The sequence below is a fragment of the Tympanuchus pallidicinctus genome, unplaced genomic scaffold, assembly GCF_026119805.1.
Source record: "Tympanuchus pallidicinctus isolate F22 unplaced genomic scaffold, pur_lepc_1.0 scaffold15, whole genome shotgun sequence".
NCBI classification, from domain to species: Eukaryota; Metazoa; Chordata; class Aves; order Galliformes; family Phasianidae; genus Tympanuchus; species Tympanuchus pallidicinctus.
Genome location: NW_026294669.1, coordinates 335398 through 352478, shown reverse-complemented (window position 1 = coordinate 352478; position 17081 = coordinate 335398). Strand labels below are relative to the sequence as shown.

The window sequence follows — 17081 nt, the reverse complement described above, 5'->3', positions numbered from 1 at the left end:
TGAACTCCACAAATTAAGATCAGCTTACCTTGTTCAGAAAGGAAGTAAAGCACATTGGTCTCTTCCTCTAAGAAAACAGAGATGGAAACACTAAGAGGAAAGGTTAGCAATTAAGAAAAACTGAAGACATTTCTCCAGCAGCTAAGTAAATGTCAGCTCTTTTCCACAAAGATATGACAGTGTACTTACATTTCAGGCTCACTTTTCAAATATAATAATTTCTGTAAATTTAATTTTATTGGAATTGGAACAAAAACTCCACCAGTGAGCAAAGCAATACACTGGTAATGCACCAACATTAAGAGAGGTGAAGCACGTCCCACTGTCACAGCACTAAGTTCTGGTTAACGAGACCAGCTGCACAGCTAATCAGGAGACAGGCTGAGAAACGCAGCTGTGTGCATAACGTCGGTGTTAATACTGTTCCAACTCCTCAGAAAACTCAGATCTACTATGGGGGATAAGTACAGAATCCGAGAAGAACAAAAACAATCATTTTCCACCAAAGTCATGCATTTGCCAATGATCTAAGCATTTCAAAACACACAAGCCTACTGTTCTATGTTCAAAACACGGATTACTCCTCATATCTATGGAACATACCAGCAAAGCTTTTTACAGAAGCATTCAGAAACACTATGAAGAAGTTAAAAGCTATTAAGCAGTCAGTGGAGTTAATGTTAGAATGTCTGACACCCACACGATTCTTTTATTGTAGCTTATGCCAGTTCTTCTGGCAAGTCTTCAAGTAACGTTCAACAAGGTGTTCTGTAGAGGCCAACAGAACATACAAAAAATTGTTAAGAAACTGGCACTTAATGTTATCAGTCAGCAGAAGGAGGGAATGTAATGGCAAGGGGGCATATAAAACAAGACTCAAACATGGCATTCCAAATAAATCTATTTTCTTCAGTCAGGGCAATGGTTACGACTCATGCCCTCCTACAGACAAAAAAAAAAAGCTAATAAAACCAAACCAAAACATACATGGTCATTAGCTTTTAAGAAATATTACTACAGTATGTATTAACACTACGACAGTAACTGCTGTTGTAATGTTAATACAAGTTCTGGGAAGCAAAGTGGCTGCACCTCTAAAGCCTTAACCGATGTTATCCGCACTTATTCAGGAAGGCAGCAAAAGTGCTCCTCTGACTGCTTGGCAATTGCTTGGAGGTACCACTACAAAGGCCAGGAGAATTAGATGCATCGTAAGAACTGAAGTGCAAGACTCAAAATATATTATTGGAAATATTCCTGTACACAAGAGCTCAAATATTAAAATTGCCAGGAAAATCTGTTTTGCAAAACAATCTTTTATTGTATCCGTGCCACACACACTAGTGAAAAATAACACTCCTAAAAAAAAAAAAGAAAAAAGAAAAAGAATGCTACCTTTCCACAACATTTCTTTTAAATAAAGCTTCAAGTACTCTTACATTAGTAAAAAAAAAAACAAAACAAAAACAAAACAAAAACAAAAAACAAACAAACAAACAAAAAAAAACAAAATAAAAAACAACCCCCCAACCCCTACCTCTATCTGCCCCAACAGGCCACCACAACACACAGTAGATAAAACACAGTGGTTACAAATGTCTTTTTTTTGTCTGTTTTTGTTGCTTTTTTTGTTTGTTTGTTTTTGTTTTGTTTTTGTTGGTTTTTTTGTTGGTTTTTGTTTTTTTTTGTTTTTTTTTTTTTTTTATTTCTGTGGCAAATGGAGGAAAATGCTTCTATGAAAAAATACTGTGTGTGCTAGGAAATTGTCACAACTTTATTCCACGTGGATACAAATGATTATACTTGAAATTGAGGCTGTGGTGGCTTGAAATTATGTAACAAAATAGAAAAATGGAAAACTAATATCCCCTACACCCTGTTTTTAAAGGCAGGCACTACCAAGATTAAGGAGACTCCACAGTGTTGGTAGAGGATAATTACTGTACAAGCCATATAGCTATAATTACCTTAAGACTAAAATAAAATGCTACTGTCCTCCTAAGGCATAAACAATAATATCTGCAAACGATATGTACACATCATACATATTTAAAACAAGACTTAATATAAACAATAATGAACAGTATATACAAGTCTCAATTTTTCTTCACTGTCTTGAAATACAATTTAACTACACAAGTGATGCAGCAACATATATATAAATGTACTTGTAACTCTACAGTAAAGTTTATTTTTAGTGCTTTTACAGCACATCAGTGTAAACAGTTTTACTTGGCTTTGTTTTACATTTTAAAACATTCCTTGTTGTATGTTCAAGATTTAAAGCAATTTTCTAATTCTTCCTTTTCACAGAAAACGAAGATTCTGGATGCTGTATAATCATAAATAATTCATAAAATTAAATACATTCACTAAAAAATAAACTACAAAGTAAAAAAATGAAAAATAGATATTTATTGGAAGGGAAAAAGAACCATTTTCCCGAGTAGAGCTCTGGTGGTTGAATATTCAGTGCGTTTTGATATATTTTAAATTGCTATTGCACTATAACACCCCTTTCTTTGAAATTCTTTGGGTGTGCTTCCCTGTTCTACCTAAATTAGTTTGTTAAAACATACAAACCAAGAACCAAGGGGCCATGGTTGCTGTAGGAGTGAAGCCTTTAGAACTAATATCACTTTTTTGTGATACTTCTAAGGAAGAAGAACAGTCATTAGTTATGTAGGAGCCTTGCACTTTCACGTTCACATTGCTGGTCTTATCAGTCCTCATTTAAGGGGAAAAATGAGTTCTGGTAACTTCAGCTCAATTTGAAAATCTCTGTCCATTTCTTTTCAAAATACTTCCTCATGTTGTGGCCAGCCCTGCCTATGTCAGAATCATCTTCATTAAAGGTTTCACAGTTGTCAAAAACAAGCCTGACATCTAGCGAAAATGCTTCAACGTTAGGGTACCTGAAAAAAAGAAAAAGGTGAATCATTGCTGGAACAGTTAACGGGGAAAAAGAACACAACAAGGAACTCTGCTAGCATCAGTGAATCTACAACCAGTTACAGAACACGCAATGAATGTTCAATGAATAAATTGCATTTATCTAATTTTAGTATGTTCAGGAAAACAAACCCTAGAACAAGCAAATTCTTCTTCATTACTGTTTTTGTTACTTTCCAAAAAATAACATTAAGATAAAATTTCAAGACTGAACTGGGCAACTTTTTAATTTATTAGCTTGCCTTTTCGCTTCAACAGTTTTCTAGTTCAAATACTATTGGTATTTTCCACTTATTCATTCTTTCTTGGTCTCAAGTCCTTTCAAAGGGAGCGCTGAGTGTAGCCGCATTTACCCAGAAAATGAACAACCAGGTACGTAAAGGGCTCCTGGATTAATCCCATTCCTTTGTCTTTACTCTTTTTCTAATCCTGATGTAGTGTTCCAGTACACAAAGGAACTATTAAAAAGAAATGCAGTACTATTCTCAAGTCTCAGTTCTCAGTAAGCACACGTGGAGCACTGAAATCTCGGGGCAAGTAACATTAAGTTTACTTACTGTCCGCTGGTTAGCTTGTCTCTGATGGTGGAAAAGTCCATAGGCTTTTTGATAACTTTCTTATAACCGGGAACAAGTTTCAAGTTTACAGGAAGTAAGAAAGGCCAAGCATCCTCATGAGTTTCCAATTCTGAGAGAATCATGCTGAATAAAATAAGGATTTAAGTAAGAAATGTTAAACTTTGCATAATCAGAAAAGCTGTTCACCGTTCCATAGATTCATCGCATACTGTGAACCTTTTCACCCTAGAAAAGAAAAGCACTTATATAATCTGTGCCCTCTCTTAGAGGGGCAGAAAACAGCCTCAATAAAGAGAGAAAACTGACTATTCAGAGTAGCACTTAGTTCTCTCCAATGATACTTACGCAAGATGAGGTTCAAAGAACTGAAGTTGCACAAATATTTCATCATAAATGATGTGCAAGCTAATAAAACAGTTACTGATACTAGCTTTCCAAAAACCACAAAGACACTCCAGAAGATGACGGTTTCCTATTACCATCTCTGTAATGCAACAACTACACTTCAGAAAGCCATCAATACCACAGCTCTCAGGGTTTCTCCTACTCTTGGAAGGGCATGGAGGAGTACATGTCACAAACCACACTGTGACTGAGTACCTTCCATTGCCAAACAAGGCAATTACTCCCTGAAAGCACACAAAATCTTTTACAGCCACAGTCAAATCACCACGACCCATGTGGAGATGCATAACAGAGAAGAGGGCTCTTGTTCCCCAAACACTGTTATGTTTAATGAGGCACTATCTGCTTGTACAATACATGCCAAAGTTTAGAATCAGTTGCTTTACAAGAAGGTAGTTTGTACCTGCATACAGCCAGGTCCTTGGAATCATCTCTTTTAGGTTTCTTTACAGCAATGAAATTTTCTTGCTTTCCTTGGCTTACAGAAACACTGTCATCCATCTTCCTTTTCTTAGGGTCTGTTTTTCCTCTTTTTAACGAGGTGCTAGTAGTCGCAGAGTCTTCATCTTCTGTATCTCCTGGTAATTTCCTGCCTCTCTTTTGTTCATTACTTTTTTTTCCTTTTATTTGAAGTTTTTTTAATTTTAGAGATTGACCACTTGCCTGAAAATAAAAAGGAATAAGCAATAACCAAGAAATTACAGAGATCTGTTACTACAGATAGACAGCAGTGAAGATCAAACAGTCACCAATAAAAACTATAACATGTCAGCAATTAGTCACTTTTTGCTCTTCTGTAAAGGTAAGGCTGCAGAAATCCCTGTGACTAGTGGTTTAGGTTCCCAACTCGTGACAGTGTAAAAGCACCTGACCTTCAGGCTGGTATGGCAATACCTGCCAGCAAATCAGGATGGCCTAGTTTTAGGTACAGTACACATAGGTCACTCTGAAAGTGATGCCTCCTTTCTATTTCCTTGGAAACCGTAACAGTTTCTAAGAGCACAACAGATAGAGGAAATTCACAGCTACACAGCACCATTTTTCAGCACAGTCACCACCATCTCTATGCATTTTTGCCAGCAATTAACAACAGCCTGCATGCTGTGCTCATAAAAATATGCACCAGCTGGGTGCTGAAATCCGCTACCCACTGCCTCACTGTGCTGACATCCACTGCCTGCTCTTCACAAACACTCAAGGTCGATGCATGTCAATGGGTGCCACTATTTCTGCATGAAGGTATTCAATTCCGTATCTTTGCTTCACACTCATTTCCAGGTCAGACAGCATTTTGTCAGACAGCCCCACGTGGCCAACTACTGCACGGTGATGAAGTGTGATGGAATACTGGCAGGAAGTGTCAACTTCTACTACCATAACACCAACATCCGCCTTGATGTCATGGCACAACATCATCAACTAGGAGGCATTATTGCTGGAGCAGCCCTTCTATTTGTCCATTCTCAAAAGACTGATTTAACCATGACTGGAATTCTGCATCCCTTTACAAGCAACTGTATTATTTGCAAGGTACAGAGAAGAGCTTTTTAAAAAGTCAAGACAATGAAGGGATCAACTGATGTAAATAAAAGCTACCTATGAAAGACATAAAGAGCCTAAACACAAAACAAATACAATAAAACCTAGGAGTATAAAACCACAGCAATGGTACAACCTGGAAATAAGGATTATTACTGAATCAAATAGAAAAATATTTACAGACAATAAGGTGAAACTAAGAAATAATGCATTTAAGATGTAGACAATCGGAGTCATGGTTATTAACAACATCATAAGAAGGCAGTATTTGAAGACATCACTCAAATCATTAGAACATAATGTCAAACACACAATTCTATTGAAAAGACCCACCTACGCTTCTGATTAGAAGTTACTTAATTTCTTGAATTTTATAAATGACTTTCCTAAGCATTTTGGATCTGACTGTAGCTAGTGTGACAAGAAGTGTGGTCAGTTTGCAATTTATTTGTCATCTGATTTGTAAAGTGGAAAATGTACGCTGTGTATAGATCTAGTTTTGCTTAATACTGAACACACCAGAATGTTTTGGGAATAGCTGTACTCAATTTAAGCCATTCAGCATCACATCTATATTCTTTGTCCAAGAGAAACATAAGAGAAACAACCAAGTGTATCAGTTTGCAAAGGAAAAAAAGAGTGATGCTGATTATCGTCCAACTGAATAAAAATACAAGGTCAACCAACGAGAACAAATCATTTTTGAATATCTAAGGTCTATTAGGAAATAGGCCTAAGGATAAATAAGGAAATATTCTCTACTGTCTGGAAAACGGCAGGTGGTTTGACAGCCTTATTTTACACAAGAAAAAGATCCAAGTTGAGATTAATTAGGACAACACAGTTGCTACCTTGCCGTAAAATTGTTTTCTGTTTAACAGAATTTTTAATCACTACTCAACATATATTGAAATTCAGATAGAATTATATTTTGGATTTCTTATACCTTCAAATTTCCAACTTCCAGCCAAATCTGTGACAAAAGAAACACCTCAGAAAAATGTTATTCTGTCACACTAGAAATACAATTCATTTAAAGGAAAACAGGAGAAAAAAATAAATCCAGAAGCAATAGGGAAAGTCACAGCATGATGGGATAACTTCTATCCCTATAACAAGGTAAGGTGCAATGATTTCTTGATAACTACAGGAAAAGGTTAAAGCCTGAGTTTACCTCTACTATACAGTGAATTCCCAACAGTGACTTTGCACTTTCCTTATTACTTTGTTAAAGATGCACCCAAAAAGGATCACATTGACAATATATGAGAAACGTACAACACTGAGTACTGCAGTTGAAAGTTACAGTATTCACAAATGAAAAATCGTATTAATTTTAGGACCACATGGAGACTAGAAAAAATGTGGATATCTAATAATATTTCCTGTTTTGAGTCATTTAGATAGAACTATCCCATTGTTCTCTTTAGACTATTTTTATTTGAGGAAAAAAAATACTTAAAGACTCTCTCAAATACATTGTGCTGTATCAAAAATGTAAAACTAATCTATGCTGTAGAAAAAGACAGTGATTTACTATGTATTTTTTTCTGATTTTTCTTTTCAAACAAGACATTGTCCATCAACTCTTAACAATGAAGCTCTAAAGACAAATACTGAGAAGTATTACAAAATGAAGAAAAAGCTATGATGTTGAATCAGCAAGAAAATTATGCATATATTTACATTAAAAATTAAAGTTGAAGACAAACTTCTACTGCCAATGAAATCCAAGTTAAATAAAACAATTCATCTCATACAATTTAATTGCCACCCAACATAAAACATACAAATCATATATATGTTTTTTTAATTAAAAAAAAAATGCACTGACAGACATAGCATTCTAGCATCCACGAGAAGAGCACTGCGTGTCACTGACTTACGGTTAGCGTTACCTTTGCTATGCAGGCAGGACAAAACCAGTCACCATCCGGTATGGTCGTGATCTTGGGTCTGTGGCAGTAGGTATGACAGCCTTTATCGCAACCGTCACAAAGCAGCAGCAGTTCCTCATTATCTCCCTTTCGACATATTTGGCAGTACTGTAACACATGAAAAATGGACTCAGTTCAATTTGTAAGCTTTGAAGCATGAGAATGGTACCTAAATTACAGTTCCCTTTCAAACAATTCACTCCAAATTTTTTTTTTTTCGCTTTACGTCGGAGCCCAGCAATAATAAGGAATATAAAAGTACGTGAGGAGCTAATGGCTACATGGGAACAAAATGAAGCCCTGAACTGGGATATGAGATGCTGAATCACCATACAGCTTATGTCAGAGAGGAGATAAGAAATACTCCACTAAATACAGTACCTTCTGTCAGATGAAGCCATAAGTTACTATTTATTGATACGTTGATTATAAGGAGTAATTACTATCTCATATAGAGCAAACAATTACAAGGGCATTTCATCTTAAAATTTTCGTGATACTGGATTTGGCAAGGGAATAATCCTTTCCAGTATATTTATACTCATCTGTGCACAATGTACAGTTAATATCAAGTTTTATAGGCAGTAATAAAAAATACATTATAAATCACGTTTGCTTAAAATACCTAAAGTGTGAAAACAGGATATAGCAAAACTAGTTCAGGTACAGTATTTTTTCTTAATAAAAAACACTTACAACTTTCATAATAGATTTTTCCCACGCTATCGATTTCTGTAACTGCTGAATGCACAGAGCTACCTGTGCAGCACTTCGTGCTTCTGACAACGCCTTCCTCCACACCCTTAGCCCTGGAGCAATATCCTCGTCAGTTCTGCATTGAAATACAGAGAAATTAGGCAGGTCACATCCGCGTTGGCTGATATTTGAACGTGAAACAAGCATTATCACACTGAAAGCCAAGCAATGACAAAACGTACACAGCCAATAAGTATAAGGTATAAGCAACTAAATTTGATGTAGTGCACAGACTGTGGCTACAAGCCTCAAAGCTTAGTCACATCCAGTTAAATGTAAGATAACTGCATTATCAACGAACGTAACAAAAAATATCTTTATGAAGCACCATGCAGAATAACATGATCCATACGGATCACAGACATACAAGAAAGTACATAGATAACAAGCAATAGAAAATAGGCTCCAATTAGCAAAGAAGCACAATAATTTTTCAAGTTAATCTCAAAAACCTACCCGTCACCATCACCACTAACGGATGGTGCAGGAGCAGGGACAGTAACTGTGCCCACATTATCCAGTTTGATCTGAATGGTGGTACTTAAGGGGCTCTTCAGATACCTTCGCTCTATGTTCCGCTCCAAGTCAGCGAGCCTGGTTACAGCTATATCTAGAGGGTTGTCACTCTTCCGCTCTAGAGAGCTGGTACTGCCTTCTCCGCCTCCAGCACTATCTCCATCGTGCTTCTTGTGCAATCTAACAATTGACTTATGTTCATGATATACCAAGTCTTCTCTTTCTGATGCAGGTTCAGGACACAGCCAGCCCTATGTTAATAGAAAGGTTTGTGCATTTATTGGTTGCTATTTAACTTAGCGTTTGAATAGAGGAACTGTTCTACAGAATCAGAACAAATAACTGAAGTGCTGTTTCCAGTACATCTTGGTAACGTGTAATCCATCTGTAGAGACATTTTCCAAAATCTCCAGAGAACTAAAACAATCAATCAAAAATACATAAGCATTACCAGACTTCCTGAAGTGAGTTTTCTGCAACATTCTGCGTTCTTATATTGGAGTATCCTATTTTATCAGTGAAAACATCAGAATGGTCTGTTTCATTGTCTCAGAAGACAGTACCAAGTGGTCACAGAGAAACGACATCTACTCGTAGAACATACTCCATCTGGAATAGTGCATCCATACTTGAACCAAACATACTTAGTTTGGTATCACTACTCAGTTACTGGCAGAACCCAAACCAGGCAGAAAAGTGGCAAACCGCACTAAAATTAAGTCATCTACATGAAATGAAATCTGGGCATTCGTGAAAGGTTAACAAAATGTGTATGATTCTGCACCCTGTCAAAGAACTCCTCAGGAGTCGCTATTCTGATCGCCTTTAGCTCAAGTTACAACTGAGGGAAATATCTGAAACAGATACCCATGATGGTGCTGCAGTGGATTTGTTTTATCTGCTGAAAATTACAGATGAATGAGAAGGCACTTACCAACAGCAAAAGGACTGCTACTATCTACTTTACATTCTTCCCACTTCAGCAACATTATTTTAAAAGAGAAATTTTACTAAAAGTTAGTTTTACCTTAACTTGCAAACTAGCTGATGCAACTCTCCTCTCTAGATCTTCCACCTGCTGAAGAATAGCAAGGTCCACCTCCATGGCTTGTTCTTCTACTGACCAGTTTTCCACAACATCTCGAGTTACCTGGTTATCTTCATTTTCATTGATATCAATAATTGCAACTGCATTTGAGAATCATATTTCGTTAAATTATTATAACTTCTCCAAGTAAATTCAAGCTGTTTTACCTGTCAGTCCAATTAAATGCTGAAGAATTGTTAAGGAAGCGTACGGCTCTTAAGATATCCAATATGACCACCAAATTCTGTAAGATTTCAAGCTCGCAATTTAAAGGCAAGGGAAAGGGAAGACTGAGCTATATTGTTACAGAAACAGAAAATGCTTGAAAAGTTATCGACGCTTAAACCAATAGAGAATTTATATTAAAGAAGGTTTTTCCAACACTAACTTCCCAGAATAAGGCTGGTAAAAAGGCAACTATGTGACCTTTTACTTTTTTCAGGCTACTATGACCACCTCTGTATCCAAGCACATCCTGGAGAGATCTCAGTCAGCATTACTGTGCTCCGATACCACATGTAACATAATTACCGATTACCTACCATCCTTATTTTTGACGCAGGCCAGGGTGATATAGTCCATGTGTTTCTGAATTTGTTTTTGTAAGGCCTTTTCTCTTATTCCCCTGAGATGCAGCACTTTATGCAAAGACTTTAGGTCGTCAGGATCAGTAATCCTCCACCACCCGTACTGCATTTCTAAAGCAAGACAAACACACAAATACTTAAAAGGTGTTTTTCACATGATTACAATCAGATTAGAGAAATTCCATAGGGAAATTAGAAAAAATAAACTGTAACAGCATAGCAGCACTAGAAATTATCCAGGCAGTTCCAGCTGACAGCCCATTCTTACCTTCTGGTATTGGCTTTGGGTTTGGGTGATCGACTGGCTTGGCCACTTCCACTGCTGTACAGGTGGCAGAAGCTATTTTCTCAGTCTGCAGTGCTGGTGATTCACTTTTACTTGCAGGAACACTGGATGTCAAGAATGAGTTACTGTTCCCTTCTGGTAATCCCAAGCCCGATCCAATAGTAGGTAAAGGAGATGAAAATTGAACATTTGAAGTAAGAACTCCTGTAGGCCATCCACAAAACTGAAGTCCCATGACAGGTAGCCCAGGCTTCATCTGCTACAGGAGAAAACATTTTTAACACTATCACAGCTGGTATTGTTCAGTACTACCAAGAAACCAGAGTTATCATTAGCATGTTAATTTTTAAGCAGCAATCAAAACCAAATGGGCACCTTTACTTGCTCAGTATTTCAGGCCGTTCAGGAAACAGTCATATAACAGCAATGCAGTAGTTCCTATTAGAAACTGTGATTGCTTAAGGAACAGTATCGTTTGTGGGCAGAGTCAAATTTCTGAAACCTGTTTTTCAATACCAATACAATAGCCAAACACCTGAAAGCAAAATCTGATTACTAAAATAAATATACAGAACATCAGACGTTGGTTTATCTTTTTTTTTTTTTTTTTAAATAAAAAAATTCTAATATTATCTTTTTTACATGGAACTACTATTGATGTTTAGAAACAGGAAGGAATAAAATAAATGAAAACATGATTACATGATACCAGGCCTGTGAAGCAATCTGGCTCAAAATAAATTCTGCCAAATAAGCACAGTAAATTAATACTATTTAAAACAATTATTTACTTACCTGCAGTGGTGGCAATGCAAAAGGACTTAATCCCATTGGACTCTGTGCAGAGGTTGAGCCCAGAAGAGGTGAGGGAACAGGTGAAGGTGATTTTGATGGTGGATGTGACTGAGGAGTAAGTGAAGTTGCAGTAGCTGGTGTGTCTACGTGGGTAACTGACATGTCATCACAGGGTACTCTTGGCAAAAGGCTGAACCATTGTCTGTTCTTCTCACTAAGAGGCTTTAACAACTGGTCACTTGGAATTAATGGAGAACTATAAAACTTTCCTGTCCCGCTTGCAACAGGACTGAAAAGATTATTAGAATCGGACTTCTCGCTGCTGCTTTGTGATACACTGGGTTGAAGGCTGCACAGAGAGTTTTGGGAGGTATTTTGATAAGATGGAGTGCATCCATTTGCTGCACCACCATTAGGTTTTTGGGGTGTAACATCAGACTCAGGTGGCATTTTTGCAACCTCTAACAGTTTGCTTAGTTTTGAAAATGACCCAGGCTTTTGTAAAAACAAATTAGTGCTGTCCTTTTCTTTCAGATCTTCCTTTTGCTCACAGTGAGTTGTATTTAAACAGCTTATTTTTTCTTCTGAGATCTCAAATACCTCTTCTTTTATATGCACGCTTTCTACATTTTTTAACTTCTCTTTTTCTTTTGCAATTTCTTCTAGACCTAAAGAAGTACAAAAACCATAGATGAAACAAAACAGACCAACTAATTTAATCAATTTTATCATTTCAGATGAGCAACAACTTTTTTTCTGCCTCCTTCCATATTAAATTTATCTTATATAAACAAAATTACTTCTCACTTACCACAACAAAGCAAATATAAAAGCACACACAGATTCTCTAACGTCTGGAGGAAAAATAACACCAGTGTAGTCAACAAAGCTGTAGTATTCTTCCTTAAGAAATATTAGTGTCTGCAACAGTTTGCCAGCAAAAGATCTTTGAAATATGTATTTTTGGTGGCTTTCTTCTTGTCAGACTCAATTTGCTTTATCCAGCCATCCATACACTTACATCACCTGGGTACAATGGAGCCTTCAAGTTCATTTTTGCAAGAGCTGACAGCCAGCTACTAAAACAAGTACCATCATTCCTATTATGAAATCAAATATTCTCAAAATATTGAAGCACAACATTAAACATTTTACCCCTTTAGATAAAAATCATTACCAACTAAAACTGTGAAGTGTACCATCAACATTCTTGACAGTTTCAAAGTTTGAAGAACTACCCAGTGTGACAGACAGCCTACACACAGAAAAACAGGCAGATCACAGAATCACAGAATCGATGCACAGACAGTGCAGCCAGAAGTTGGCAACAAATGCCAGTTTCTGGAAATATTCAAGGTGGAGAAGACATATTTTAAATGCTCATGAAAACCATTTTTTTCTGTTTTCTTTCCTCTTCTAGTCTTTCTTAACCATCTCTCTTCTATTAATGTTTCAGCTTCAGACTAAGAAACCTTTTTTTTGAAGAACAGAAAAAAGAATAAGGGCAAGGAGCTAGAGAATCCAACACTAACTTTTAAACATATTTTCATCAGAAAAAACAACCAAATAAGCAATGATCTTGCTTATGGTTAACGGCCAAAATATCCATAAAATTTGCCTGTTCATTCTAGGAAATTGTAATTCCTATGAAGACAAGTAGTTAAAGAAAATAAGACTTCCTCTAATTAATACTTGAAAATACTTGCAGTATACATCAAGGTACAAACAACCTGAATACCAGCATAATCAAAAAAGCCATGCAAGAGAAAAGGGTATATTTTTTCTTTTTAACTGGCAGTTGTCTCATGTTTCAAGTGTTTAGATAAAAGGAATTAGGAGTGGAGAAAGTACAGAAAGTGTGAAATGGAAAACAAAGACACGGAAGGACGAGGGAGTAGTTCAGAAATTCAGAATATGTGCATTCGGGGGGACTGAACTAAAAAAATAAAGATATGCACTACAGTTCTTGGCTAAAGATTTTGTGCTTTTTCCAAACTACAGTAAGACAGGCAGTTGCACTTCAGTGCTTTTCTTCATGTAGGACTGCTGAAGCACTTGTGGCTTTATTTCATTAGAATATAATAAAATAGGTGGACAACAGGAATGCAAGTGGTACAATATCTGGTAGGTTACCTTTTGCACCCAATCAATCATGGGTAAAAACAGGTCCAATAAAATTATGCAGAGACACAGAACTATTTCCTTATGCTTCTCATTTAAAAAAAAATAAAAAGACAACTTGAAGATTAGGATTAGGGTTAGGACAAGTTCTGTGGCTCATGTGGAGTCTAAAAGAGGACTCAAAATCGTGGACGCTGTAATTTTTAATTCTGTAGTTTAATTAGCAGTTTTAATTAAGTACATTTCCAGAATGATGCAGTACCCTTGAGATCCCACATTTCTCATGTGCACTGGAGTTGTTGGGGTTTGTTTTTTTTTATTATTGCTGGGGGAAAAGTCAAACCATGGGCTTATGCTTCATCTGTATCAGAATTTGAAAAGATTTTTGCATGATCAAAAAATAAAAACTGCTCGAATTTATCAACTGTAATATGCAGAAAAAGATCTGGTAATAGCGGAATTTCTGCATCTATTCAATTGAAAATGTGAGAAGATTCAATTAAGCACGGTATACTTGTGTAAAGAACAGAAAATTACATTCAAATATTTAAATAAAGTAAGTTTAATATTTACTAGTTAAGAAGAGATGTGAGAAATAAAGATACGAAGCTGTATTGGTGATTTAAGTCTTTAGTACTTCTCAGTGTAAAAAACAATTTTCACATTTATTTTATCAGACCATCGTGGTTTTTGTGGTTTAATCTCAGCAGGCAGTTAAGCAGTGCAGAATTGCTGGCTCACTTTTCACCCCCAACTCTCCCCAGTTTTATTGTTCAGCATGAAGTTACACAATACGAAATGTGCCTTTCAACAGTGGGTATCAGCTACTGAGTTTTGTCCTCTTCTTGTGCACCCCCAACTTATTTGATGGCAGGAAGGTTGAAGAATGGAACAGATCCTGACTCTGTGTAAGCACTGCTCAGCAACAACTATAGCACTGCTGTGTTACCTGCAATATTTTCATTACAAACCCAGAATACAGCATCATACAAGCTTGTAGGAATAAAACTGTGTCCAAACCAAACAAGTGCACAGATGTGTATCAAATCTTCAAATATAAAATATTCTGTGTATTTGCACACAAAAAAGTGACAGAAATGAGTATGTCTACTATGATCATCCTGCTTTCATATGCAGAGTTAACTGTCAAAGAAATAATTCAGAGAGACAAAAATGAAAAGTGTAACATGTGTAACTGTAACTTCTGAAAATTTACAAAATATTAATCCTCACTTCACAAGAGATATTAAATGTCTTCCAACCAGTAACATAGTATCAGAAAGCATCATATAAATGAAAGACTTCTACCGAGTACCTTTTCAGCCTCAGGTTGAAGATGAAGCCTAAAGATCTCACTACACAAAATCACTGCCCGCAGACTGGCAGCATGTTTTGCCATGGCACACAATGGTATGAAGTCGTTCTGTTTCTTACCTTCGCCGCTTTCCATGCCTTCCACAAAAATGCCCCCACACTGGGGCAGAATCCAGTACCGACGCCTGTAACGATCTTGACCAAACATCATTGAACGCAAACAATGCGAGGCTTCAAATAACTTCTTTCTGTACTGGCTTTGTTGCTGTTTAAAAAAAAAGAAAAAGGAAGGTGCTATAATTCTATAGGCGAAAAATAAACAAGTACTTTAAAGTTTATTAAATTCTGGCTATTCTGGTTACCAGTGACCGGAATTTCAAGATCTAACTGAGGCACTTTTAAAGGTTTTTTGTGTGTATTATATGGTACTCTTACTCGTGATTGCTGTCCTGATTATCTGACTTGGAGAGATGCCTTAAAAAAAAAATAATTCAATCACTTCCTGATTCACCTTACGTGTACCAGCTTTCCTTTAAAAGCATTTTTGTAACGCTAGGACCTGACATTCTTAACATTTGCTCTCACAGAAGAAAATGATTAATGAACATATTGCAAGGGAACGCCTGAAATTCTATCAATTAAGGAGTAATAGTAAATGGTATAAAGAGCACTTGAACACGGCCAAACAATGAGTGCTACTGCAGCCCAATGGAAAACTAATGAGATATTTTAATCAGCTCATAAAAGAGTATTCAAACAGAAAGAGTTATCTGAGGGGAGCTACCAATAATTTCAATTCCTTTGTTCACTTTTTACTCTGCTAAATTGGCACTGTTGGAAGATGGGTATAATTCTGGACTGCTGATTTTTTGTAATTTGGATGTGAGAGAAACCAGGAGAAAATGTTTTAAATGTCAGACTTTCTGACAGAAAGAATAAACTATTTAATAAAAACATGGGCCATGACTAGAGCCTGACCTACAGCACTCTCTTATTCATGTTTCCTTTCCTCTTTCATTGTTTTGAAATCTCAAGCAAAGGTAGCTCTCTTCATCAGCCTTGAACAGTTGCAACAATTAGCCAACCATAGGAAAGGATAAGAACTGCCACCAATTGTATAATGAAAATCTCACTGTCTCTTGGACACAAAGCTTTATGATCACTTTATAAATCAACAGACAGAAGTATATCAGTTACATCTCAACAACAACTTATGATGTGGAAAGATATAATCAACGGCCTTCTGACCACTGTGTGAAATCCACTAATGCAACAAATATTTATGGATTAAAATTCAGGTGTCATAACCAGCTGCAGCATTCATATTTTCATCAAATCAAAGTTTATCCTGATTAAAATTTATAATAAGGGAGAGCACTGAAGGTGATGGCTTGTAATTTCAACTCTTGAAATCCCACAGTCAAATATTAAATGCAACCAAGACAATCTCTCACCTTTGTCAGTTTTTCAATCTGCTTCTCTAGTTCTTCAACACTTGCTGTCTGGTCTCCATCATCCTATAATCATCAAACATATCGTCAAACCAAAACCATCTCAGGATAAAATCAGTCTGTCTTATTAACTTTATAGTAGAAAAGATGTAACAGAAAATGAGCCTTCAAATGTGAAAGGCAAATGCTAAGGGTAAAAATGTTCAAATATTTGCCTGTTGACTATGTATATATGACAAATGTATCTGACTAGGAACAACATGGCTGGAAAAAAGACCTATCTTTCAACAGCATCCTAGACACATATGTAGCAGAAAGATGGTGACAAAACATTGGTTACAAACATTGTTTTATTGGAAGAGATAATTCTCCTTGTGTATAAACAACTACAGAATTCAATCTTATATTCCATGAAGCTTTTTGAATATTTGTGTATATTTCAAAGAGTTTTTCATGCAGGAAACAACAATCTGCTGAGTTTTATCAGTGAGTCTTTCATCAGAGCATACTTGTAACTTATTTCAATGTCTACAAGAAATTGTAGGGCCACCTTAAATGACATTTAAATCACTGTAAGAGTTCCAGTATTATCCTTTCTGATTTTCTGAAGAGGAATGCACCAAGCCTATGGTTCTTCCTTCTTAGTGTAGTTAAACATACAATTTATTTCCATTAGAAGAGCTTTATTCAGTTGAACAAAATCTTGGGGATAATGAGAAATTTAAAAATAGTAACAATCCCAGGTGCTCCCAATTAC

General features: G+C 36.3%; 1 protein-coding gene across 14 annotated transcripts in view; it reads right to left on the bottom strand.

The window, feature by feature from the left end:
- Positions 1–1674: 1674 nt before the first annotated feature.
- BAZ2B (bromodomain adjacent to zinc finger domain 2B) overlaps positions 1675–17081 on the bottom strand; it is a 102024-nt gene continuing 86617 nt past the window's right edge. For 8 of the 14 annotated variants that reach the window (XM_052675917.1, XM_052675920.1, XM_052675923.1 and 5 more), the window contains 12 exons: positions 16328–16390; positions 14994–15138; positions 11439–12106; positions 10626–10902; positions 10313–10468; positions 9711–9871; positions 8624–8934; positions 8108–8243; positions 7373–7519; positions 4339–4598; positions 3510–3653; positions 1675–2915 (listed from right to left, as the gene is read on the bottom strand). In XM_052675917.1, the coding sequence (XP_052531877.1) occupies positions 2762–2915; positions 3510–3653; positions 4339–4598; positions 7373–7519; positions 8108–8243; positions 8624–8934; positions 9711–9871; positions 10313–10468; positions 10626–10902; positions 11439–12106; positions 14994–15138; positions 16328–16390 (2622 nt within the window). In that variant the 3' untranslated portion in view covers positions 1675–2761. The remainder of the gene's footprint in view (positions 2916–3509; positions 3654–4338; positions 4599–7372; positions 7520–8107; positions 8244–8623; positions 8935–9710; positions 9872–10312; positions 10469–10625; positions 10903–11438; positions 12107–14993; positions 15139–16327; positions 16391–17081) is intronic. The other 6 variants (XM_052675928.1, XM_052675929.1, XM_052675930.1 and 3 more) reach the window with 3 other exon arrangements.